General features: G+C 37.1%; 1 protein-coding gene and 1 long non-coding RNA gene across 4 annotated transcripts; both read left to right on the top strand.

The window, feature by feature from the left end:
• Nucleotides 1–635: 635 nt before the first annotated feature.
• Nucleotides 636–4,610, top strand: LOC132521684 (uncharacterized). Its single transcript, XR_009540933.1, has 3 exons — nucleotides 636–741; nucleotides 1,341–1,695; nucleotides 3,236–4,610. It is a non-coding gene; the product is annotated as an uncharacterized LOC132521684 (long non-coding RNA).
• A 3,799-nt stretch (nucleotides 4,611–8,409) lies between these two features.
• Nucleotides 8,410–26,329, top strand: ZDBF2 (zinc finger DBF-type containing 2). Of its 3 annotated transcripts, none has more exons than XM_060151341.1 (5): nucleotides 8,410–8,515; nucleotides 12,644–12,771; nucleotides 19,030–21,710; nucleotides 21,840–22,158; nucleotides 22,276–26,329. In XM_060151341.1, exons 1-5 carry the CDS (start codon nucleotides 8,456–8,458, stop codon nucleotides 26,147–26,149), a joined length of 7,062 nt encoding a protein of 2,353 aa, XP_060007324.1. In that variant the 5' UTR covers nucleotides 8,410–8,455; the 3' UTR covers nucleotides 26,150–26,329. The 3 variants fall into 3 exon arrangements, with proteins under 3 accessions (XP_060007324.1, XP_060007323.1, XP_060007325.1); XM_060151342.1 differs by lacking the exon at nucleotides 8,410–8,515 and adding an exon at nucleotides 10,863–10,916; XM_060151340.1 differs by having other exon boundaries at nucleotides 19,030–26,329.
• The last annotated feature ends 313 nt before the right edge of the window (nucleotides 26,330–26,642 follow it).

Here is a 26,642-nt window from a genome sequence, read left to right as displayed (position 1 = left end):
TCTATTTGGTCCCTCAAATGCTAAAACCTTGATGTCTATCCTGCGTTATAAGCCTAGTCTTTTGGGTTGGAACACGTTTGATTTCACAAGCTCCGGACTGGGGCCCTGACCCTGGAGGAAGTGTTCCCTTTCAAGATGTGGGGACGGGACAGCGCGGCGGGAGGAAGGGTACTCCAACCACCAGGGGCGGGGGTGGGCAGGGGGCGGTCCCGTGGCTCCTGCGTCAGAGGGGCCCCTGTTTTCGCACCTTCGTTGACGTCAAACCTTAATGAGGGCTGCAACGCTACATTCCCCGTGGACGTCTACGTGGGCTGAGTCGTGATTCGGGACCCGGGTCCTGCGAGTGACGCTCTCGCTCTGCTTATCCTCCCGCACTGGCGGGAGAGACGGTGGCTCCAATTTCTGGCTCCGCGGGCGGCGGGCGGCTCTCCGGACAGCCCGGGGGTCTGGGCGTCGTGGTGGATCCGGAATAGGAAGGGAGCGTACTCCCTGGGTCCTTGGCCTCCACCCGGGCCGGGAAGGAATCACGGCGGCCTCCACCGAGGTGAGAACGGCCGCAGGGCGGAGTGGGGGCGGGGCGAGCGCGGGAGGGGCGGGGCCGGGAGGCGCGCAGCAGAGGAGAAGATCTCGGGCCCCGAGCGCGCGGCCGGGGGTGGGGCCTGCTCGCCTCTTTCGCGGGGAGACTTCTTCCTCCAGACGGACGCGTAGACTGCTCGCCCGGCTCCAGCGCCCGCTTCGCAGGTCCTTGGCTTCCCCTCACCCCGAGTCCCTTTCTGCCCCTCTTACGTGAGCGGGGCCGGCGTCTCCGGGCCGGGATCGAGGTGGCTGGGGCGTGGGTGGAGGTGGCGCGCAGGCTGCCTTGCCCGTCTGTCGGGGGCCCCAGGTCGGAGGGGCTCGCGGACTAGGCCTTGGGCAGGGGCAGGGGAGGAGGCGGCCTGCGGAGGTCGGATTTAGGGCTTTGTGCCCGCGGGAAGTGCAGGGGCACCTATGGGGCCGAGATCCGGAGCCACCTGTCCACAAATCCCTTTCTCCCAGTGCCCTGCGTTGTGTCCAGCTGTCCCCAAATCTAGCCTTTACCGGCCTCTGGCGATCAGAATTTATTTTGGAGACGTTAGATTTTTGTGTTAACAATCATTTTACTATTGTCGTGCAACAGTTGTGCAAATCTGGTCAAATTACGCCGTTGTTATCACGTGCTCCTAAGGCCCTTTCCAGTTCCTAACATTTTCCGGCGCGATGAATCTGGCAGCGCGTGGGAGAGATACTGACTCTCACGGAACTAAAACGCTTTTTACCCCTTCAAATTGAATTTTGTTTACCTTTGTTTTTGTTTTTTACAGCAATTATGTACTATCGGGGGGGAAAAATCGCTGAAAAAGCTATAGCAATCTCATCGTCAAGAGAGAGTCACTATTAACAATTTGGGATACATAAACAGATATTCGTGTTACATAAATGGGGTGCTAATGTGATCTACTGTTTAATACATGAAGGACTTTTTCTATATCAATGCATAAACATCTTTCCACTGCCTTCTCAACTTGCACTGATTTGGACCCAAAGCCTGTAAAGCAAGAATTTTCTTCTCCCTGAACCTTGACCAAGTGGCCAACCTTAGCAAAGAAACTCCTAAAAGATTTAATAAAATATCACTGCAGTGGCCAAGATGTTGGATAGAAATAAGCTGAATTCAGGGTAACAATCATTTTCTATGAAGTATTGTTTGCTCGCTTAATAATTTGAGGCAATGTGTTTTTTTAAATGGCAGTTTTCAAACCATTAGTGAATTGTGAGATTAATGTAGTGGGTCATAACCACTGGTTTCATAAGCCGAAATAAGATAACATAGAAAATACCAGAATGCATTACCTGTAATGAAGATATTGTTTTGTGAAACTTATAAAGTGTGCATGTGTGTGTGGTGTGTGCATGTGTGTCTACATATGCTGGGTTGTGATATAAAATGTACTGCTTCCCGTGTGCCATGCTAATCAAATTTGAAAGTCACAGTCACTAAGGTACTGTCAGCACTCATCTCAGAAAGGGAGGGAAAAAAAAAAAAAGAATGGGAGCGATGATGCAATTAAGTTTAACAATAGTTCTACTTTTTTCTTTGGAACATGTGACAGTGTTTATTGTAGCGAATTAGATCTTAATTATTTGTTTTCACCTAATATTAAAACAATCAATTAGCATTCCTGAAAATACAGAGAGAAAGCCTTTTAAAGAAGTTCAGAGGTTAAGAGCATAAACTGCTCAGATTGACCTAGGGTCAAATCCCAGCTACGCTGGTTATTTGTGTGTGACCTGGAACAAGATAGTGCTTCTCTCCTGATTTGTAAAGTGGGAGTTACCGGAACACCAGCTATATAAGGCTGTTTGATATTCAGATGAGATAATGCATGTGAAACTGTTGATTTAGTGCCTGCACAGATTAAGTACTCACTACAGGTTAGCTATTAAGACTGAACGGAGGTATCCAGGATAATTCTTGTCGCCAGAGGTAAACCCATAGAAGGTGGATAATCCAAAAGAGGGGGAAATTGAAAATCGGTTAATAATGTTATAAGGAAAGGGACACTGAATTAAGATGGTCTTTTTATATCATTTAGCCATTGTTTTGTGACTGCTCCCCAATTGTTTTTCTATTGCTAGAAAAGTAATTTAGATTATCTTATTCAGTAGACCAAATGCCCTTCTATTGTCTTTACTTATTTATTATTGAACTGATGTCTCTATTGTCAAGCAACTGAAAAATATTTGCCACAGGGATTCTGGGTTTTGTTAGCTCTTATTCAGTACCACTGTCAGCTTGAGAAGCTCACACACTTATAATTCAAGGCACTTCAAAAATGTGTTTGTTTATCTCTGCAGTAGGTAAAGATCTCAGGTATGCAAGAAATAATACTAAAAAAAAAAAGCACTTTATTTCTATTTTGTGACACTTCTGCTGAAGTTATCTCAGGCATTTCAAAGATCTCTCTTCACTGCCCCAGATTGGTTTTGCAGTTTTAAATGTTACATAAACCAATGAAATAAGAGTGTAAGCATTGTCATTTTTCATAGCACTTTATTTTTATGAAAAATAAATCAAATGCTTTGGCCTCAAAAAAAGGCTGTTGCAAAAGCACTTAATTGGGTATCACAACTGTAAAAGGTTGGGGGAAATCTTAAACATTAATTGTAATACTTCTCTCAGTTTTGAAAATGTCTTTAAGTTCTTATTCTGTTTTAGAGGAACCAAAATGGAAATGTTACCGAACCGAACTTGGGTCTGCTCGCCCGCTGCACAGCAAAGCCAATCTACTGACACCGGGTTGTGGTGAAGGAAAGTACAGCGTTTATTTGCAGGGTGCCAAGCAAGGAAAACAGGCAGCTCGTGTTCAAAAGACCCGAACTCCCCGATGGCTTTCAGGGAAGGGTTTTTTAAGGCCAACATTTGGGGCAAGGGTTGCAGCTCGTGGACTTTCTTCTGATTGGTTGGTGGTGAGGTAACAGGGTGATTTTTCGGGATTCTTAATCATTAACCTTCTGGTTCCAACCAGTCTGGGGTCTGCCTTCCTGTTAGCATGTAGTCACCATCCTCCACTGGGTGGGGGGGTCTTAGTTTCTGCAGAAAAACTCAAAGATATGCTTCAGATTGTTATGTATATCCCTTGAAGAGGAACTAGTACTCTGTTTTACTGCTGAAATATTGTTTAAGCTATCATTACTTTTCTTGCCTAACTGCTTTTCCTTTGTTTCTGCATTCCCTCACTTCCCTAATTTGTAACTGTTTGAGTCTGCTTTTTGGAACCAGGGAAGGCCTAGGAGACTAAAGCCTTTTTCTACAAACAAGAAATGGGGGACATGGAGGGGCTTTTGTAACTGGGAGGGCCCCACAGGGTCCTGCTTGGTCTCAGTCCCCCCTTTTCTTTGATACTTCTCAATCCTAAAGGGAGCAGGGGTGGGACAAGAAAGGGAGTAAAGTTTTGGATAGAGAGGTTAATCATAAACTCGTCAGGGGAACTTGGTCTTAGGGGGACTTGGTTTCAGAAACTCCTTGAGGGTAAATCATGATGTGTTTATGAAAATATGAAAAAAATAAGACTTGGAAGTCTAGCTGTCCTATCCACAAAAAGCCCTCAATGAAACAAAAAAGTCTATCTTGACCTTAAATCAAACATGTATTCATTTGTATGTTTTAAGTTAGATAAAATATTAAGGTTATGTGTGTATGTATTTTAAAAATCATCTTATTGACCAATTTTTAAAAAGTTAACTCACCAACTACTGGGTCTTATCAGATAAGAGGGCTTTTATCTTACACTGATAAAATGAAATAGTATGCAATAGTATGCAATCTTTAAACATACTGTTTTGAATTATATATAATCTCATATAGAGGTGCTCATCATATATGGTTAAATGAGAGAGGAGACTATAGAATAGAATGGGTAGTACCATTCCATTTTTGTAAAAACATGTTTAGAACAAAGAAGAATATATGGCAAATGTAAATGGTGGGTAGTGGAATTACGGCTGATTTTATGCTCTTTATTTCTTAATTTTTATAATTGTACTATCATTTTGTTTTACTTTCATAATAAAAATTAATAAATTAATAAATATCATAAAATTAATAAAAGTCATTTCTTAAAGAAAAAATTAATGTGTGTTTTCCTAATTTATAAGTATAAATGAGACTAAGTCTTTGCTCTAAGGGATACTGACTCTTTGAACTTGGATGTTTTGGGTATTAACTAATTCTCCAATATTCTAGGAAATAGTGCTGAATAGTTTAACAGTTATATTCCTTATCCTATGAAAAGCATCTTTGAGTAGGAAAGAACTGTTGTTCCAGAATTTTCTTAAAGCCCTCCTTGAGTACACTGCTTTCCAAAAAATTTATACACTGCCTGAAGATATGGTCTAAATCTTTAGTCTGCTTTTAAATCCTATCATGTCAAAACTCAGTATACTTTTCTTGCTTTATTGCCCCTTAAATTCTTAAATGAAAACTTAGCTCCAGATGAATTTGTCAACTCACTATCTCCAAAAGTATCTTGTGCTTTCTTGCTTTTATACTTTGCTTCTTTGTTACTTGGAATAGCTTTTCCTGACAGTTGTGTAAACAAATTCTACCCAGTTTCCAATGTCCAGTTAAAAAAAACATATCCACCGTGACATCCCTGGTTCCTCCAGCTAAAACTGAATTTTGCAGCTAAACCTATTTGCACTTATTATTTGTGCCTAGGCATTTCTCAGATACCACCTGATATTTTTGCATTTATTTCCCAATTCCATCTAAACTTCTTGAGAGCAAGAAAGCTTGTATTATATTTCTCTCTATCCCTTGACGCTCCTAGCATAGAACCCTGCCCAGGGTAGGTGCTAAATGTTTATTCCTTGATCGTACGGTGGTGTCAAGTGTTGAGTTCAAGTGCTGGAATTTCTTGTTAACCAGTGATCCTCGGTAGGGGGGTTAACACTTTGCCCACGACAATGTGGACGAATAAAAAATGGATAATTTGGCTTAATTGTCAATTGATATAGATAGGTGATAAGGAATTGACAGTAGTTTTTATTAAAACTAACACAAAAGCTAAGAGTTGTGTAGTTAGTTCAGGACTCAAACTTAAGTTTCACATAAATATTTCTTTGAAAAGTCTCTCATGAAGCTCATTTTGGGTTTGATGGCCTCTGTTCTTAACCCTCCCAGAGGCACAGGTGTGCCTCGCGTTCTTACAGCTACTGTTCCCAGAACCCAGAGATCTGAAGTATTTGACGGTGGGTTATATGCACCCTCAGAGTTACTCTGTTCCGGAACATCTTAAGAGGTCATGTGGGATTCAGTGCGTCATAGTATGTAAAGTGCTTTGTGTTCAAAAGTTAGTAGTTTTTCTCCTATTACTGGAAACATAATCGTGTCAGTCTTCAAACTTAAATTGTGACGAGGGTATTTATTTAATTTGGTTAATGGTAGACACTCATAGGGCTTATCATTTTTTGTTAAACAGTTTTATTTTAATTTATAGATGTTTGCCAGGACTAAATATAGCTGATGAAATATCTGACCTTTTCTGCTCAAGGTAAATGATTTGTTACTTTATAAAAATACCAGGTACCAATAGAATTCAGAGTTTGTATAAAAAGACCCATTTGGTCTTGTAAAGTAATGTAATCCCGGGCCCCAAAGAAATGATCTCTTTAAGAATTTTGTTAGTACATGAAAAATGACGTATTATTGGTTCAACCTATATCAGAATCACCTTGGAACATTTTAAATATGTGTAATATGCATGTGCCTGGCTTCCCACCAGGGGATTTTGATTCCATAAGTTTTTGGGGTTTTAGCATGTGAATTTTTCCAAATGCCAACAGGTGCTTTTGGTTTACTGTAGCTCTGTTTCATTGTGGCATGGCACTAGAGATGATGAAATGGCAGGTAATAATGCCATGGGAGTTAAAGTCCATAAGGGTTAAAGATCAAAAAATATTTAAAGTTTTTAAATTTTGTGTGTGTGTGTGTGTGATGTTAGACTCATGCTTTCATTTTGCCTTTTATTCAATGAATGTTTTAATTATATTTTAAATAAAGCACTAAAAAGTTTATTTAATGATTTTTCAGAGTTCAGGTTTAAACTCTAGAGTTCTCTCAGCCTGAAAATTGCCACATCTATGAATACAACTTAAACTTTCTTTCATTTTGTTGCTTCAGGTTAATAAGTGACGTAAGTTAATGGAAAAAAGATGAAATTTTAAGTAAATAATTTCTTATATATTCTTTATTTCAGAAGCTGGTTTAATTGATTTATTTTCCCTATAAGTGAGAAGTCAGAAACTATCAAAGTTTCTCATAATAAGAAGTAATGGGTAAGTGAATGTTACGATAGCATTTTGATTTAATGAAGCTTTTCTATTCTTATTGGTTTTAAGGCTGTGGTTTCAATTTTTGAACATTGATTTTAATGAATAAACTTTTTCTGTTGCAGGATAATCTTATCAGAAACACTCATAACGTTATAGGATCATTCTCTTTATTTTTTTCGACAGATAAGAGTGTTTAAAATAATTAGAATTAAAACCTTGATGAAATTATCTCTTAAAATCCTATTTTCACTTTCACAAAACAGCAAAAAAACTCATTGTATTTAATTTATTACTTAAATTTGTTATATTTTGTGTATGTGAATAAATTGTGTGTGTATCATAATTACTTGGGAAATTTAAAAAATTCTGAATTCTAGGCTCTATTCTCAGATTTACTAAATCAGAATTTTGGGGTATGATTTTTATATTCAGCCTGGTTTGGAAACCAGTATGTAATGCAGTATGTAATGATGAAGGATAGTTTTGGGGAGGAGGGTAGAAACTTGGAAACTATTCTTTATTTGTAGAGAAATCTTATTGCACTAATTGGAAAAAAATTCTTCATATTCGTTTGGTTTATGTAATTGTCAGAAGAGAAATGTCTTTTGTTTCAGAGGCTGTATTAGTTGCTATTTTGTTTTTTAGCAACTTTGTTGGATAAATTACTTTAAAATCTGCCTCTGTGGATTAAGCAGAAAATAAATGTAGTATCTTTACTCTCATGCTAGAGAATAAGATGTTATATATGACACTGAGAGTTCACATAATCTGGGATTTTATGTAGAAACATAATGGGAAAATTAATAAGCTTTGTTAAAGTATAGTAAATATACTATAGTAACAACTTAGAAATAGTAATTTGTCTTTATAAATTGAGTACTGTATTCAATACTGAATCACTTTCTGATAACTCTTAACAACTTAGAAAATCAATAAAAAATGTAGTCATCTAGGCTTCAAATACTGGCAACACACTACTCTTTTAGAAGATGCATAGGTCTCAGAGAAAGGCAGATACTGTATGATATCATATATATCCACGTATATGTGGAATCTAAAAAATAAACTAGTGAATATAACAGAAAAGAAACAGACTCATAGATAAAGAGAACAAACTAGTGGTTACCAGTGGGGAGAGGGAAGAGAAGAGGGGCAAGATAAGGGTAGGGAATTAAGAGGTACAAACTGCTATGTATAAAATAGATAAGCTACATGGATATATGGTACAACACAGGGAATATGGCCAATATTTTATAATAACTATAAATGGAATATACCCTTTAAAAATTGTGAATTGTACTGTGTTGAACACCTGAAACTTACATTGTGCCTCAACTATTCCTCAATTAAAAAAGAAAAGAAGATTCAGAGGTCTCATTTTATTCCAGGCTCATTGATTGGTTCAGTAGCTCACGGTAGCCTTGTCTGTTTTCGCAATTATTAGAAATATGAGTGGGTAGGACCCAAGAATGAATTTCTGGTCTCTGATATTATCATAGCTATTTTCCTTATGGTAATAAGGAATTACTGTGCTTTTGCCATTTTTGTTTTTTTCCAGTTTGAGTGTTCAAGGACAATAGCCATCTGACTTTGGTTATTCAATATGCGGAACAGACCAGGATATTGCAGCTATTGCTGTGTGCACTATAATAACCTGGAACAGGTGAGAAGATCCTATTACTATGGTTATACCACAAAGGACCTAGTCGTAACTTTCCCTTCTTTTACGTTTAATTAAATTCATTTATTCCTTCATTGAACAGACTATATTGAGACTCTACTAATGGGCAGATACTGTTTAAGTTTCTAGGGATATGGCCATGAACAAAATCAGTTTCCTTTATTCATGAAGCTTATACTTTAGTGCAGTAAGACAGAAAGTAAGTAGTCATATAAGTTTAGTACATAGTATGTCAGATTGTGATAAATGTTATGAGGAAAATAAAATAGGGAAGAGTGTGCAATTTTAGGTAGAGTGGCCAGGTAAGGTTAAGGAAGTGACATTTGAGTTGAGATTTGAATGAAATGCAGGGGCCAGGCTTGCTTATATCTGGGGGAAGAATTTCTGGGTAGAGGGACAGGAGAGCAAGGATAGAGACCCTGAGGCAGAAGAGTGGTTAGCATGCTAACTAAAAGCCAGGAGGCCAATGTGGCTGCAGTGGAGGTCAGGTGGGGGGTGGAAGTTAAGTGACAGGTGAGGAATTCAGAGCATTAGATTTTGTAAGTCATTGTAAGACAAGGTAAGGACTTTGAATTTTATGCTTTGATGCACAAAAGTTTAAATTTTTGCTATAGTTGAATTTGTCTTATCTTCTTTTGTTACTTGTGTTTTTGGTGTCATAAAAATTGCCTAAAAAAAAAATTGCCTAATCCAAGTTCATGAAGATTGATGCCCTGTCTTTTAAAAATACGGCCACATTAGTGGTTAGAACTTCAACATAAGAATTTGGCGGAGGTGGGAGGGGTGGACGCAGTGCAGTCTATAGCATTTACACTGTTTGAGTTTTGGATGTTAAACCAATTTTTCATTCCTGGGATAAATTCCACTTGGTCATGGTGTATAATTCTTTTTATATGTTGCTGGATTTGGCTTGCTAGTATTTTGTTGCAGATTTTTGCATATATATCCATAAGATATATTGTCTGTAGCTTTTTTTTTTTTTTTTGGCTGTGTTGGGTTTTCATTGCTGCGTGCGGGCTTTCTCTAGTTGTGGCGAGCGGGGGCTACTCTTCCTTGCGGTGCACGGGCTTCTCATTGTGGTGGCTTCTCTTGTTGCAGAGCACGGGCTCTAGGTGCTTGGGCTTCAGTAGTTGTGACATGTGGGCTCAGTAGTTGTGGCACGCGGGCTCAGTAGCTGTGGTGTGAGGGCTTAGTTCCTCTGCAGCATATGGGATCTTCCTGGACCAGGGATTGAACCTGTGCCACCTGCATTGGCAGGCGGATTCTTAACCACTGTGCCACCAGGGAAGTCCTCATCTGTAGCTTTTTTTCCTTGTGATGTGTTTGGTTTTGGTATCAGGGTAGTACTGGCTTCATAGAATGAGTTGAGTAGTATTCCTTTCTCTTCTTTTTGTTGGAAGAGTTTGTGAAACATCAAGTATGGAGATTTTGAAATAAGTATTCATGGTCATAGTAGCTGCAGCTTTCTGACCAGGATTGTTAACTTAGAAGATTCTCAAGTTTTTCTTCAGCTGTGGAATTGTCTCATAGGTGAAGCAATCATATAATGAAGCTTCTGCTAGTGCTAAACTGTTTGATCTTTGATGATATCTAAGACAAGTTTATAATATATAAAAATTATGCTGTTTAGTAGCATTTGTTTTGTTTAATGATCTAATAGTAAACACCTAAATTCATACTAGGAAGAGTTTTTATTATTGTGATTTCTACATCTCTGCCTTTTTAAAAAAGAAATAATTTTTAATGCTGGTTATAAACATGAGGAGGCAGATAATAAATCTCAAGTTCTCTTCAATATTTCTCTCATGATTGAGAAATTATATCATCACTTGAATGGAAAATTATTTGTTGAACTTTTGCTAGTGATAAAACATGTTTATGCTTTAACTACAAGTTCTAGTCAATAAGCATTCAGTATAATTTTTTTGCTTAAGGTTTAGAATAATAATTTTTAGACATTTGGATACTCCTGTACTAAACTGACATTTAAAAAGATTCTGGTGATGGTAGCTGAGGTAATTTGTACTAACTATAAAAGCTTGAAAAAAATACACACACACACATATATATGTATATATATGATTCAAAGCTTTGGTGAACTACTAAGGCAGTGAAGACATATGGGGCCCAGATCTAGCTGAATATTGATCAGAATATTCAACAGAAATAATGGAAGCCAAAAGAAAGAAAACAACTGCCAACTTAGAATTCTATACTCAGTAAATAAGGTGAAATAAAATATTTTCAGGAAACAAAAATTAAGGGAATTTATCACCAGCAGACACTTATTAAAGGAAGTACTAAAAAGAGTTTTTCAGGTAGAGGGAAAATGATTCCAGTTGGAAGCTCAGAGATACAGGAAGGAACGAAGAGCAATGGAAAGGTAAATAGGTGGGCAATGTAAATGAATAATATCTTGTGAGATTAACAACAGTGGCATATAAATTGGAAGGGGAGTAAATTGAGCTAATACCTAAGGACCTTGCATTGTTCAAGAAGAGAGTGGGGACTTCCCTGGTGGTCCAGTGGTTAAGACTCGGCACTTCCAGTGCTTCCAAGGCAGTGGGTGCAGGTTTGATCCCTGGTCAGTAGAACAAAGATCCCACAAGATCCCACATGCCGTGAGGCATGGCCAAATTAAAAAAAGAGAGAGAGAGAGTAAAAGTAACAAGTACTTTTGATCAGTCAGGGTTGCATGTTATAGTCTGTTACCACTAATAGACTAGGAAAAAGTCTATATAAAATATAGATCTTTGTAGTCTATATAAAATTGGAATAATAAAAAGTAGTCCACAAAAAAATAAGAAAGCAGAGAGATAGGGACACTGTGTAGGCAAGAATAGAATAATAAAACAGATTTAAAAATAAAAACAAGAATTAACTACAAATGTATCAGTAATAAATTACGTGAAAATAGACGATGTTTGAATTAAACTATATTCAGTATTTTATCAGAGGTCCTAGTCAGGGAAATAAAGAAAGAAAAAGAAAAGAAAATGATAAAGATTAGAGAAGAAGAAATAAAACTGTTAGTATTTGTATACAGTGTGATTGTGCACAAAGAAAATCCTAAAGATATTTAGATGAACTATTAGAATTGTTAAGTGATTTTTAAAAACTTTTGGGCCAACGTAAAAATAAATTGTCTTCTTAGAGTAAATATATATATGTATAGCAATCACTTTGCTGTACACATAAAACTGACATAACATTGTAAGTTAACTATACTTCAATAAAAAATAGTTAGAAAAAAAGAATAAAAAAATTGTCTTTCTATATATAAACACCACATAGAAGATGAGATTTGAAGAAGGTATTTACAACAGCATCAAAAATCATCAACGTTTAAGGAATATGTATAAAAAATATGTATAAGATTTTTGCACAGAAAACTATAAACATTGAGAGAAATTTAAGAAAAATTAAAAAATTAAATGCACACACATACACAAAAGAAAGTGAAAAGGCAAGCCACAGAGAGGAAGATGATACAGATCTTCCTCAACTTATGATGGGATTACATCCTGATTGTAATTTGAAAATATCTTAGGTTGAAAATGCATTTAACACACCTAACCTATTGAATATCATAGCTTACCTAGTCTACCCTAAAATTACTCAGAACACTTCATCAGCCTACAATTGGGCAAAATCATTTATGCAAAGCCTATTTTATAATAATTGAGTAGCTCATGTAATTTATTGAATACTGTACAGAAAGTGAAAAACAGAATGTTTTTGTTTGTTTGTTTGTTTGTTTTGCGGTACGCGGGCCTCCCACTGCTGTGGCCTCTCCCGTTGCGGAGCACAGGCTCCAGACGCGCAGGCTCAGCGGCCATGGCTCACGGGCCCAGGCGCTCCGCGGCACGTGAGATCTTCCCGGACCGGGGAACGAACCCGTGTCCCCTGCATCGGCAGGCGGACTCTCAACCACTGCGCCACCAGGGAAGCCCCCCTTATGGTTTTTAGATGCATATTTTAGAATTGCTTTATAGAAAGGGTATATTAATTTATACTTCTACTAGGTGTATAATGAATTTATATTGTGACACTCTCACTACTAATGAGTATTACCCATTTAAAAATATTCATTTTCTTTTTACTTTATAGCATATATCCAGTGATCAACACAGATACTTGACCACACAGAGTAGACAATTGATGGCTACCACTAGTTTGATGGATCGTTTCTTGCAGGATGTTCTGAGGCACCACCCATATCATTATCAAGAAAGCAGGTAAAGTAACTGAGTGGAATAATATTAGCACAAAGTTAGTTATATGTTACAGTAAATGTTTGTGTTAATTGTTCTAATACTTCCTAAAATGAACCTTTGAATCAAGGAATATAACGTGAAATTTTATCTAGTAACTTACCTTTGCAATTATTTAAAAATTTTTCCTAGCTTAGGTAAGAAATTTCACTCTAAAAGTTATGGACTACACTGTGCTTTTTCTAAAGAAAAGTCTTAGGCCAATAAATAATTATATATCATTAAGGTGTTTTGTAAGGATGTCACAGGATTAAACACGGTAAAAAGGTGGGAGCAAACATAACTTTTACGAGATTAGTAACCAGAAAGTTGGTGACAGTAGCCAAGTAAGGGTGGTTAAGGTAAAAACTAAGTTAATTCCACATTAATGGAACTATTTGCTATTTTGTCAAATAGAATTGGCTCTTTTTATAATTTGTCAGTATCTTGATAGCTTACTCTTGTATTAATTTATTTTGGTTTTAATAAAAATAAATATTTTGATAACATTTAAAAAAGTTAATGTCCTATGTTAAAGAAGAACTTTGGTAGAAAATCAGATTATGTACTGTGGTGAGTTTGCAACTACAGCTATACAAGATAAGGCAAAATAGATCATTAGCACATCTGTGCAGAATTATTTGAGTTCAGCACTAGCAGCAGAAAAAAGGATAAACTTCTTGAACGCTTTGCAAGTCACCAACCTAGAACTTAGTAAATGGCGAAAAAGTTTTAATGGGAAAAAGTCAGGAAAAAAATATGTGGTTTTCGTAGAGAATGAACTTGAGGACATGGGGAGGGAGAAGGGGAAGCTGGGACAAAATGAGAGAGTAGCATGGATAAATATACACTACCAAATGTAAAATAGATAGCTAATGGGAAGCAGCCGCATAGCACAGGGAGATCAGCTTGGTGCTTTGTGACCACCTAGAGGGGTGGGATAGGGAGGGTGAGAGGGAGACGCAAGAGGGAGGGGATATGGGGATATATGTATACATATAGCTGATTCACTTCATTATACAGCAGAAACTAACACAACACTGTAAAGCAATAATACTCCAATAAAGATGTTAAAAAAAATTATGTGGTTTCTTAGCTGGTGGAAAGATGGAATTAGCCTATCTTGGGGTCAGTATAAATTACCAGTTTATAGTGTATATAAACAATGCTTCAACAAACATATTTGTACATGCAACTTTTTCTGTGGAGTAGATTCCTAGAATTTGAACTTTGGGGCTAAAGTTTATGGACATTAAAAATATTTTTTATTTTTTAACTTTTCATTTTGGAATAATTACAGGCTTACAAAAATTTAGCTGCAAAACTGGTACAAGGAATTCTTATGTAACTTTTACCTAGCTTCCCCAAATGTTAAATCTAAAATAACCACAGTACAGTGATCAGATCCATGAAATTACATTGATACCATACTATTTACAGACCTGATTCAGATTTTGTCAGTAGTGTTACTAATGTCCTTTTTTTGGACCAAGATTCCATCCAGGACCACACAGTGCATTGAGTTGTCACAATTCCTTACTTTCCCTTAATCTCGAGTAGTTCCTCAGTCTGTCTTTGATTTCAAGACCTTGACACTTTTTAAAAGAGTATTGGCCAGTTATTTTGTAGGATATTCCTAAATTTGGGTATGCCTGATGTCTTTTCATTTTTTTGATGGTCTCCTTTACTGTGCAAAAGCTTTTAAGTTTAATTAGGTCCCATTTGTTAATTTTTGCTTTTGCTTCTATTGCTCTAGGAGATGGATCCAAAAAAATATTGCTGTGGTTTATGTCAAAGAGTGTTCTGCCTATGTTTTCCTCTAGGAGTTTTATATTATCTGGTCTTACATTTAGGTTTTTAATCCATTTTGAGTTTATCTTTGTATATGGTGTTAGAGAATGTTCTAAGTTCATTCTTTTACATGTAGCTGTTCAGTTTTCCCAGCACCACTTATTGAAGAGACTATCTTTTCTCCATTGTATATTCTTTCCTCCTTTGTCATAGATTAATTGACCATTAATGCATGGGTTTATTTCTTTTTATTTATTTATTTATTTGGCTGTGACGGGTTGTAGTTGCAGCATGCAGGATCTTTCGTTGCAGTGCGTGGGCTTCTCTCTTGTTGTGGCACATGGGCTCCAGAGCACATGGGCTCAGTAGTTGTGGTGTGCAGGCTTAGTTGCCCTGTGGCATGTGGGATCTTAGTTCCCCAACCAGGGATCAAACCCACGTCCCTTTCATTGGAAGGCCAGTTCTTAACCACTGGACCACCAGGGAAGTCTGCGTGGGTTTATTTCTGAGCCCTCTGTCCTGTTCCATTGATCTATGTTTCTGTTTTTGTGCCAGTACCATCCTGCTTTGATTACTGTAGCTTGGCAGTATAGTCTGAGGTCAGGGAGTGTGATTCCTCTAGCTCTGTTCTTCTTTCTCAAGATTGTTTTGGCTATTCAGGGTCTTTTGTGTTTCCATACAACTTTTAAAATTATTCGTTCTGGTTCTGTGAAGAATGCCATTGGTATTTAGATAGGGATTGCAGTTAATCTGTAGATTGTCTTGGGTAGTATGGTCATTTTAACAATATTGATTCTGCCAGGAACATAGTGTATCTTTCCATCTGTTTGTGCCATCTTCAGTTTCTTTCGTCAGTGTCTTATAGTTTTCTGAGTACGGGTCTTTTGCCTCCTTAGGTAGATGTATTCCTCGGTGTTTCATTCTTTTTGATGTGATAGTAAATGGGATTGTTTCCTTAATTTCTCTTTCTGGTAGTTCATTGTTAGTGTATAGAAATGCAACAGATTTCTGTTTATGAAGTTTCTATCCTGCAACTTTATCAAATTCTTTGATGAGCTCTCGTAGTTTTTTTTGGTGGCATCTTTAGTATTTTCTATGTATAGTATCATGTTATCTGCAAACAGTGACAGTTTTACTTCTTCCTTTCCATTTTGGATTTCTTTTATTTCTTTTTCTTCTCTTGTTGCTGTGGCCAAGACTTCTAAAACTATGTTGAATAAAAATGGTGAGAGTGGGCATTCTCGTCTTGTTCCTGATCTTGGAGGAAATGCTTTCAACTTTTCCCTGTTAAGCATGTTGTTAGCTTTGGTTTGTCACATATAGCTTTTATTAAGTTGGGGTATGTTCCCTTTATGCCCACTTTCTGGAGAGATTTTATCATAAATGGATGTTGAATTTTGTCAAAAGCTTTTTCTGCATCTATTGAGATGATCATATGGTTTTTATTCTTCAATTTGTTAATATGGTGTATCACATTGATTGATTTGAGTATATTGAAGAATCCTTGCAGCCCTGGGATAAATCCCACTTGTTCATGGTGTATGATCGCTTTAATGTGTTGCTGGATTCTGTTTGCTGGTATTTTGTTGAGGATTTTTGCATCTATATTCATCAGTGATATTGGTCTGTAATTTTCTTTTCTTGTAGTATCTTTGTCTGGTTTTGGTATCAGGGTGATGGTGGCCTCATAGATTGATTCAGAAGTTTTCCATCCTAACCTTACACCTAAAGGAACTAGAGAAAGAAGAACAAACAAAACCCAAAGTTAGTCGAAGGAAAGAAATGATACAGATCAGAGCAGAAATAAATGAAATAGGGACTTCCCTGGTGGTGCAGTGGTTAAGAATCCGCCTGCCAGTGCAGGGGACATGGGTTTGATCCCTGGTCTGGGAAGATCCCATGTGCCGTAGAGCAACTAAACCCATGTGCCACAACTACTGAGCCTGAGCTCTAGAGCCCATGAGCCACAACTACAGAGCCCACACACCACAACTATTGAAGCCCCGCACCATAGAGCCTGCGTGCTGCATCTACTGAGCCCATGCACTGCAATTACTGAAGCCCACATGCTCTAGGGCCCGCGTGCCACAACTACTGAGCCCACGTGCTGCAACTACTGAAGCCTGCACGCCTAGAGCCTGTGCTCTGCAACAAGAGAAGCCACCGCAATGAGAAGCCTGCACACTACAACGAAGAGTAACCCCCACTTGCCGCAACTAGAGAAAGCCCATGCGCAGCAACAAAGACCCAATGCAGCCAAAAAAAAATTAAGAAAATGATATCATAAAAAAAATGAAATAGAGACTTAGAAAACTAAGAAAAGATCAATGAAACTAAAAGCTGGTTCTTTGAAAGATAAACGAAATTGATAAGCCTTTAGCCAGCCTCATCAAGAAAAAAAGGGAAAGGGCCCAAATCAATAAAATCAGAAATGAAAAGGAGAAGTTACAACAAACACCACAGAAATACAAAGGATCATAAGAGACTACTGTGAACAGCTATATGCCAATAAAATGGACAACCTAGAAGAAATGGTCAAATTCTAGAAATGTATCAATACAATCTCCCAAGACTAAACCAGGAAGAAATAGAAAATATGAACAGACCAAATACCAGTAATGAAATTGAATCAGTAATTTTTTTTTTTTTTTTTTGCGGTACGCGGGCCTCTCACTGTTGTGGCCTCTCCCGTTGTGGAGCACAGGGTCCAGACGCGCAGGCTCAGCGGCCATGGCTCACGGGCCCAGCTGCTCCACGGCATGCGGGATCCTCCTGGACCAGGGCACAAACCCGTGTCCCCTGCATCGGCAGGCGGACTCTCAACCACTGTGCCACCAGGGAAGCCCTGAATCAGTAATTTAAAAACTCTCAAGAGACAAAAGTCCAGGACCAGACAGTTTCACAGGTGAATTCTACCAGACATTTAGAGAAGAAAATTTTAATTCTTGATAGACATTTCCTGGAAGGCTATACCAATTTATATATAATTTATTGCATAAATTGTATATATATGTATATACACCAGTAGTATATGACAGTGCTCATTTCCTGTCACTTTTGCCAACATTGCGATTATCAACCTCTTTCTTTCTCCCTAAAATAATAGGCCAAAAAGTGTCTCTTAATTAACCTTTATTTATTTATGAGTAAAGTAGAATTTCTCTTGCTATATAGTTATTAGAAATATATTTATCCTATGGATTGTTTTTTCATATACTTTGCTTATTTTTCCATTGAATTGTTTGTATATTTTGGGTTTGTATGCAATATTTATGAATAATAGTCCTTTGTATTTTAAATGTTATTTGTATTTTAAATATCAGAATCTGTCATGTGTTTATCAACTCTGTTATCATGTGTTTATCAACTATATGTTATTTTTTACCATATAGAAAGAAACATTTTGACACAATCTAAGGAGAATTTTTCTTTATGGCTTCTTTCATGTCTTTTTCTTAATTCCATTTTTCTCTTCTTTTAAATATTTTTAATCTTCTTGGAATTTATTTTTATAAGTGGTATATAGCAGTACTTACTTTTTAAATATACTAATTATCTCCACTGATATAAAACATCACCTGTAACATAAAATTCCTGTATTTGTGTGTGTGTATCTACATCTACTTCTATATCTATATATTGGATTTTGAATACCATTTTCTTTCATTGAATGGTTTTAATCCCATGCCAGTACCACATTACTTATGTTTATAAGCTTTCTGAATTATATAGTTCATCTTTAAAAAATTTCATCTCTCTTTCCCCCCTTGTCTAGACATTGTTGGTTTTTCTATTATTTTAGGCTTCTTGAAAGTCAGCTCTTGCTTTACTTTTGTTTCCTATTTATTGGTCTTTTTCTTAATTTATATCTTCAAGTTTCCTGAGGTAGGGGGATTTGGTTATTTTTCTGTCTTTTTGAATAAGATGCTCATTTAGTTAATTTCTGTTTATTAATTCCTATTTTAATGGGAAATTTAAAAGTGTGAAGTTTTCATTTTGATCACATCTCATAGATTTAATATATAGTTATTTATTTTGTTTGTAGATAGTTTAAAAAGTTTTCCTTTTTAGCATAAGAGTTATATAAAAGAGTGGTTTTTAACCTTTAATGGTTACATTTTTGGAGGCCTTTTTTTGTTGTAAAGTTAGTTTAAAATGAGTAGAAATACGGATTGTGATTTAGTTGTTAATTTTATTTATTTATTTAGTTGTTAATTTTAAACACACATGAATACAGATGAAAATTTTTTGGGATTTCCAACTTGTTTGATTTTATGATTCTGCCTTCCTTTCTTTTCTTAGCCAAATATTACAAAATTAATTTTAATTTGAGACTGTGTCCTCTAGGAATCTTGCCCAGGGTAGGAAGAAAATAACATTTATTATGCATTTAATAAAAATCTTAAACAGATGTTAGAGTATTTTTATGGATTTTTCCCCCTTGCTTTTTAGATCAATGCAAAATGAGAGACTTCATATGACTACTGTGTCACCTTCTGGAGTGGTTCCGAATGACGATTTTGTTCCTGAAATAATGACTGAGGATGCTACTGGAGTCAGAGAAGAGATGTCTTCCAAGGCTTCTGAACCTGTTGAAGAGCTGTATTCTAAACCTAGTAAATCTCAGGAATATATACAGAGTGTTTCAATTCGGCCATCAGTTATTCAAAAACTGGAGAAAGGACAGCAGCAGCCCTTGGAGTTCATTCATAAAATTGGGAGCCATATGAAAGAATTTAACCCAGTTGGTATTGGTCATGCTACAAATAGTAGACAAAACGTAATATATTCATCAGTGGTTTCTAATGCTTCTGTTAGTTGTTTACCTGAAAGTTCTCATGAAAGACCAGTTACAACTAATGCTACTACTGGGTTACCACTAGGATCCCATTTGGATTCAGTTAACAAATGTGACCCAGACAAAGTTGACAAATACTTTAAACAGCTAGACAGGGGCTCTAAAAACGCTATGCTATCATCCCATCCAGAAACTTCTTCAATAACTTATCAGAAACCTAAAGAATCAAACAGGAAATCTTTATGTATAAATTCAGATAAATTGGTTATACAGGAAGATGTAAAATCTCAGGGTAAAACTTTGTCAACTGGCTCTAAAGTCCGTGAATTTGTGGGTGCTGAAGGCTTCTTAAAATTGGAATCTCTTTCCAGATTTACAGTAAACCCAACAGTCAACCTGAATAAAACTGACATGCCTTCTAATAAAGGAATCTTTGAAGATGGCATTCCAAAGCATCATGAGAAATTCTTTCCTAATATGGATCATACCCAAGAAGGAAAGCATTTGGTCTTTAACAAGTCAGCCTTCTTGGAACAGAAGATCTCAGTGAGTTCTGAAATGAAGTTTGCTGGTGGCTATCTTCAGTCAGCATCTGATCACCATGAAGAGGCTGTGCCAGACCTTTGGAAGGAGGAACAAATTGACCAAGAAGATAAGAACTGTGAATCAAGAGGTTCTGAAATGAGTTCTGATGGCAGTTCCTCTTCTTATTCACTGACGGACCAATCTAAAGTGACTGCCAAAGAAATAAACCTCTTAAAGGAAGTACATGCTGACTTGCAGTATAAGAACAATAAATCTTGTGTTTCTGAAATAAGCTCTGATTATGATGGCTCCCTTCAGTTGACTTCCAACCAAACTCAAGTAATTGTTAAAGATGTAAGTGTTCAGAAGGCAATGCATATTAGGCTGGTTGATGAAAGCTATGAATCTAGTGATTCTGAGATGAAGTTTGATTGTGATGCCTCACTTCAGTCAACTGATAACTACCCCCAACAGCCTGAAAAAGAAGTAAACCTTCCCAAGGGGGCACACGTTGGCTTGGTTGATATGAACTATGGATCTGGTAGCTCTGAAATAAGTGCTGATTCTGTTTTCTCACGTCAGTCAGTGGTTGACCAATTCCCAGTGGCTGTCACAGAAACAAAACTCTGGAAGAAGGTTCACATTAGCTTGGTTGATAAGAACTATGGATCGAGTTGTTCTGAAACAAGTTTCGATTGTGATGTTTCTCTTCAGTCAGTAGTTGACCATCCTCAACTGGCTGTCAGAGAAAGAAACCTGGAGGATAGGCTTGTCTATCTGAAAGATAAGAATCGTAAGCCTAGTAGTGCTAAAGCACATCTTGATTGTGATGTCTCTCTTCAGACCATGACTGATGACCCTCAGAGGGCTGTTGAAGAAATCTATCTTCTGAAAGAGAAGAATGACATTGTGGATATGAACTGTGGGTCTCATGGTCCTGAGATGAATTTTCATCTGATGAAAACAGGTGCTAAGTTAGTGCCTGACCAATCGCAAGTGGCAGTTAAAGAAGTAAACGCTCAGGAAGTAGCTCTTGACCTGGAGAATAAGAGTGTTAAATCTAGCATTTCTGATCTAAGTTTTGATTCTCATGCTTCTCTTTATCGATCAGCTAATGATCAACCTCAGGGGGATTGTGGTGAAATAAATCTGAAAGCGTTAAATGTTGATATGGAAATTAAGAGCTATGGGTGCTCCAGTTCTGAGTTGAGTTTTGATTCCGATCCTCCTCTTATGTCAGTTACTGAGTATACTGAGCTGGATGTTGAAGAAATAAGAAAGAAGCACATTAACCTGGAAGATGAGAGCTTTGAGTCAATTAGCTCCAAAATAACTTTTGATTCTGATATTCCTCTTCACTCAGTAGTTGACCAATCTCAAGTAGCCATTTATGAGGAGGAGTCTATTGATCTGGGAAATAAGAGTAATGAATCTTGTGTTTCTGAAATAACTTTTGATTCTGATATACCTCTTCATTCAGGGATTTATCAACCTGAAGTAGCTGCTAAAGAAACATTCATTCAGAAAGAAGAGTATATACACTTAGGAGGGAAGGATGATGAACCCACCGATTCTGAAATAAGTTTGGATTCTTATATCCCTTTTCACTCAGTGGTTAACCATCCAGAAGAAGCTGTTAAAAAGCTAAATCCTCAAAAAGAAGAGTGGGCACCCTTAGAAAATAAGGAAAATGAACCTTGTGGTTCTGAATTAAGTTTTGATTATGATGTTTTTCGTTCAGTGACTGGATGTTCTGAAGATCCCATTAAAGAAAGAAACCTTCTGAAAGAGGAGATTATACACTTAGAAAGTAAGGGTAAGGTACCTGTTGTTTCTGAAAGCAGTATGAAGTCTGATATTTCTTTTCATTTAGTGACTGATCATCCTGGCATAGCTATTAAAGAAGTAAACCAAAAAGAAGAATATGTAAATTTAGCAGATAAAGGTAATGAGTTAAGTGTTTTTGAAACAAATTTGGATTCCAATATCCCTCTTCAGTCAGTGATTCACAAACCTGAAGTGGTTGTTAAAGAACTATGGCTTCAAAAAGAAAAGCAAGCTAAGTTAAAAGGTAAAAGTGCTAAATTTAGTGGTTCTGAAATAAACTTAGATTCTGATTATTCAATGACTGAAACTCAAATAGCTGTTAAAGAAATAGATGTTCAGAAAGAAAAACGTGTTGTTCTAGAGAACAGGAGTGATAAATATAGTGGTTCTGAAATAACTTTGGACTCTGATGTCCCTCTTCAGTCAATGAATGAAAAACCTCAAATAACCATTTTAAAGGAGGACCATGTTGACCCAGAAGATGAAAGTACTGTACATAGAGGTTTTGAAAAAAATTTGGGTACTGATACCCCTCTTCATTCAGTCATTGACCAACCTCGACTAGCCCTTTTGAAGGAAAAACATGTAGATCTGGAAGATACAAACAATGAATCTAGTGATGGTAAAATAGCTTTTCATTCTGATGACCCTCTTCAGCCATTGACTGAACAATTTCAGGAAGTGGTTGAAAAAACAAACCTGTGGAAAGAAGAGGGTATGGGCCAGAAGAATAAGGTTGATGAACCTAATGCTTCTAAATTAATACATAATTCTGATGTTCCTCTTCTGTCTGTGTCTGATCAACCTGAAGTAGCTGTTAAACGAATAAACCTCAAGAACGAAGGTCATGTGTACTTGGAAGATAAGAACAGCCAATATAGTGGTTCTGAAATGAGTTTGAATTCTGATCTCTTGGTTCAGTCAGTAGTTGATCATGCTCAGATAACTATTTTGGAGCAGGAGCATACTGAGCTAGAGGATAAGCACAATCAATCTTGTGGCTCTGAAATAAGTTTTGATTCTGTTGACCCCCTTCAGCCAGTGGCCAACCAGCTTAGAGAAACTGTTAAAGAAGTAAGCCTTTGGAAGGATGAAGTTGACATGGAAGATAAGAGAGATGAATCTAAGTGTTTTGAAATTGTGTATGATTCTGATGTCCTTTTTCAGTCAGCGGCTGGCCAAACTAAAGTTGTTAAGGAGATCAACCTTTGGGAGGAGGATGTTGACTTGGAAGATAAGGTGGTCAAACCTAGTGATTCAAAAATAGATTTTGTTTCTGATGAACCTCTTCAGTCTGTGGCTAATGAAATTCAAGAGGCTATTCCAGAAATAAATCTTCTGAGGGAGGGACATGTTTGTCTGTGTACTAAGAGCTATGAACCCAATGATTCTGAAGTCATTTATGTTTCAAATGCCCATCTCCAATCAGTGGTTGAGCAACCACACATATTGGAAGAGCAACAAGCCAGTTTGGAAGATAAGAGCAATGATCCTTGTGGTCCTGAAATAAGTTTTGTTTCTGATGATCCCCTTCAGTTAGTGACTAGACCACTTCAAAAAGCTGTTGAAGAAATAGGTCTTTGGGAGGAAGGCCATATTTACCTGGAAAATAAGAGATATAAACTAGGTGATTTTGAAGTAAGTTATGATTCTGATGTTGACTTCATAGCTGGGCATTCTCCTGTGGCTGTCAAAGAAATAAACTTGCAAGAGAAGGATCATGACCTTCATAAGAACTGTGAATTTAGTGTTTCTGAAATAAAATGTGATTCTGGTGTTCATCTTCAGTTAGAAGTTGACCAACCTCAAGTGGTTTGCAAAGAAGTAAACCTTCAGATGGAAAAGCATCTTGGCATGGAAGAAAGAGTCAGTGAACCTAGTGATTCTGAAATAGTGTGTGATTCTGATGTTCCTCTTCAAATAGTGATAAACGAACAAGTGTCAGACAAAGAAACAGATCTTCAGAAGATGCTATTTGTGGACCTGATGACCAGTGATAACGATTGTGAAATGATTTCAGATTCTGATGTCCATTTTCAGCCGGTGATTGACTCACCTCAGATGACTGTCAATGAAATCAGCTGTATAAATGAAGAAAGTTTTGTTCCAGAAGATGAGAACTGTGACTCTTGTGATTCTGAACTAGAATATCCTCAATCAGTGACAAACCATTCCAAAAAGGCCTTTAAAGTAGTAAACCAGAAGCAAGACTATATTATTCTGGAAGAGACAAGCTGTGAGCCTTATATTTCTGAACTAAATTTTCAAATTGATGCCTCTCATCAGTCCATGACTTCCCAGTCACAAGAGCCTGGGAAAAAAAAGGCCAAATATATTGACCCCAAAGATAAGAGCTGTCAATCTAATCGTCCTAAAAGAAATTTTGAACGGGAGGAGACTTCTCAGCCAGTGACTCAGCAACGCCAGAAGGCTAACAAAGGAGTCAACCTTTGGAAAGATGTCGAAAATATTGGCCTAAAAGATAAGAACTGTGAATCGAGTGTTTCTGCAGTGGATTGTAATGAGTCTCCTGAGTTGGTGATTCATCAAATGCCTGATAAAGAAAACCTTTTGAAGTTAAAACATACCAATCTAAAAAGTATGAGCTGTGAACCTTGTGGTTCTGGGAAGAATTTTCAATGTGATCCCTCTCTTCAGTCTGACAATGACCAGCCTCAAGAAGCTGTTAATAAAATAGACCTATTTGAGAAGACGTCTTTTGACCTGAAAGAAACAAACCGTAATTCCCATTCAGGCTCTGTTCCCATGGTTGATTCTATACGGAACCTGGAAAAAGCAAAGGAAGTCACGGAAGATGATCCTGATGAACCAGTTCTTGAAGGCTTGCCTCATGTCCCTCCTTCATTTGTGGGGAAAACATGGTCTCAGATAATGAGAGAAGGTGACGTGAAAATTAATGCTGTCGTGAAGGAATTTAAGAAAGGTCGTTTCCACTGTTACTTTGATGATGACTGTGAGACCAGGAAAATTAAAAAAAAAAAATCGAATGAAGGAAAAAAGGTTACCTGGAGTGACCTCAATCAGGACACTACATCAATTCAAGTTCTTTCGGATTGTGATGATAATGCAGGTGGTATTTCAGATATTGATGACTTTTCAGTGGCCTTAGATAAACCTAGCCATTATCCTTCAGCAAAGAAGCATTTTGAACAAACATGCCGAGTGGCTTCTCCATGCCAGGCTATAAAAGTCAGCCATGGAACTCAAACCAATCTTGCAAGTCACCCAGGGACAAAAAGAAGAATAACTGGACAAGAGAAAGACTCTCCAGTAAGGAAGCGTTTACTTTTACAGAATGACAGAAAAACAAGAAAGAAAGTAAAAATTGGAAAAGTTGAATTTCCTGAGTCCTGTATTACAGTTTTGAAGCCTTTGCAACCAAATGCCTTAATTTATGTTCTTTCTTCAAATATTAAGCTGAAGAAAGGTGAATCCAACGACTTCTCTAAAAGGAGGCACGGTAGTAGAAATAATTGGGATCTTAGCATACAGTACAAATTTAACCAGAGTTCCTTTAATTGTTATGACCCATTGAATAAACAGATTGTAATTGATCCTTCTTTGAACATAGAAGTACCGGGGCCTGACAGGAATAACTGTATGGAAATTCATTTTAGCCACCTAAATTCTAATGCAGGAGATGGTGATACTTATGTACAAAGCTCTGCTTCGGCACCTTTTATGACAGTGTCAGTAGGACATGAATTAATGGCACATCAGGAGGCCAGTGAATCTGTGTTTCTGGAAAAATCCAAGATTTTGAATTCTAGTGAGGTTTCAAAAGAAAGTAATTTCCAGTCAACTCTTTTAAATCATGATGTTGCCAAAATTTCTCTGAAATCAATTAGAAATAAGTTTTTGGAAAGTAAAAGGAAAATTCAGAGAAGGAAGTTGACAACTAATAATAAGCCAGGTTTTCCCAAAGAAGACTGTAGACCAGTTATTCCCCAGCAAAAATCCAGAATTGCTTCAGAAAAACGGTCGATTTGGATTCAGACCAAACTAAGTGATATAATTAAAAAGTATATTCCAAAATACTCTGTGTTTTTGCGTCACAAATATCGGTCCAGGAGCACTTTTGTTAGGATGCATCTTAAGAAGAAAAACTCTGATGTCAGTAGGTTAAAGAAGGCAAAGAGACCAGCTAAAATTCTTTCAAATGCCTCGATTCCATCAGCTGGAGCTGAAGAGCAGTCAAGAGCTATAGCAAGCTCTTCTCCCAAGCAACCTGTGCGGGGCTCTTCTGTCGTTGCAGGAAGTAAGAAGAATGGTAATAAAAAACGCCCTAGAAGACAACAAAGAAAACCTTCTAGACCTGTTAGAACATATGCTTTGAGAAGTATGTATTCTGGTGTACCATATTCTGATAGAATGAGGACACGGCTCTCTAACAAATTGTGAGGTAATGAGGTAAACTAGAGGTGTTTCTATTAAGGGCTAGTTGAAGATTCAGTACTTCAATTGAAAATATATTTGGTACCTAGTGTACATAGCTTTCCTAACTTTGGTGAAAAAAATGCACCTTCAACTATTTTGCTATAGACTTATTTTTCAGAACTTTTATATTAATTTAAAGTTAGTGTTTAGGGTCCTTTTTTTTCAAATTAAAAAACTTCCTTTGTCCATTTGCTGTGGAAGAGCTTCATCTTAATTTATATCACATAATTTAGCACAGTATATACAACTTTCTCCCTCAAATCATGTCCCTCTTATTTATTTTTTATGATTGTGTCTCTCATGTCAGCAGGTTATATTATTGCAAAAATGGATGTGGCAAACATAAAATGCTTTTACTTTTTAAAAATTGGAACAAATGAATATGTAGTTATTTTCTGTGTGTTTTAGAGTGGCATTGTCAATATCATATTCTAACTAGATAATTAAAAAGAAGAAA

The sequence above is a fragment of the Lagenorhynchus albirostris genome, chromosome 6 (genome assembly GCF_949774975.1).
Source record: "Lagenorhynchus albirostris chromosome 6, mLagAlb1.1, whole genome shotgun sequence".
Classification (NCBI taxonomy): domain Eukaryota; kingdom Metazoa; phylum Chordata; class Mammalia; order Artiodactyla; family Delphinidae; genus Lagenorhynchus; species Lagenorhynchus albirostris.
Note: the sequence above shows the minus strand (reverse complement) of the source record. Positions and strands in the feature narration are given on the sequence as shown.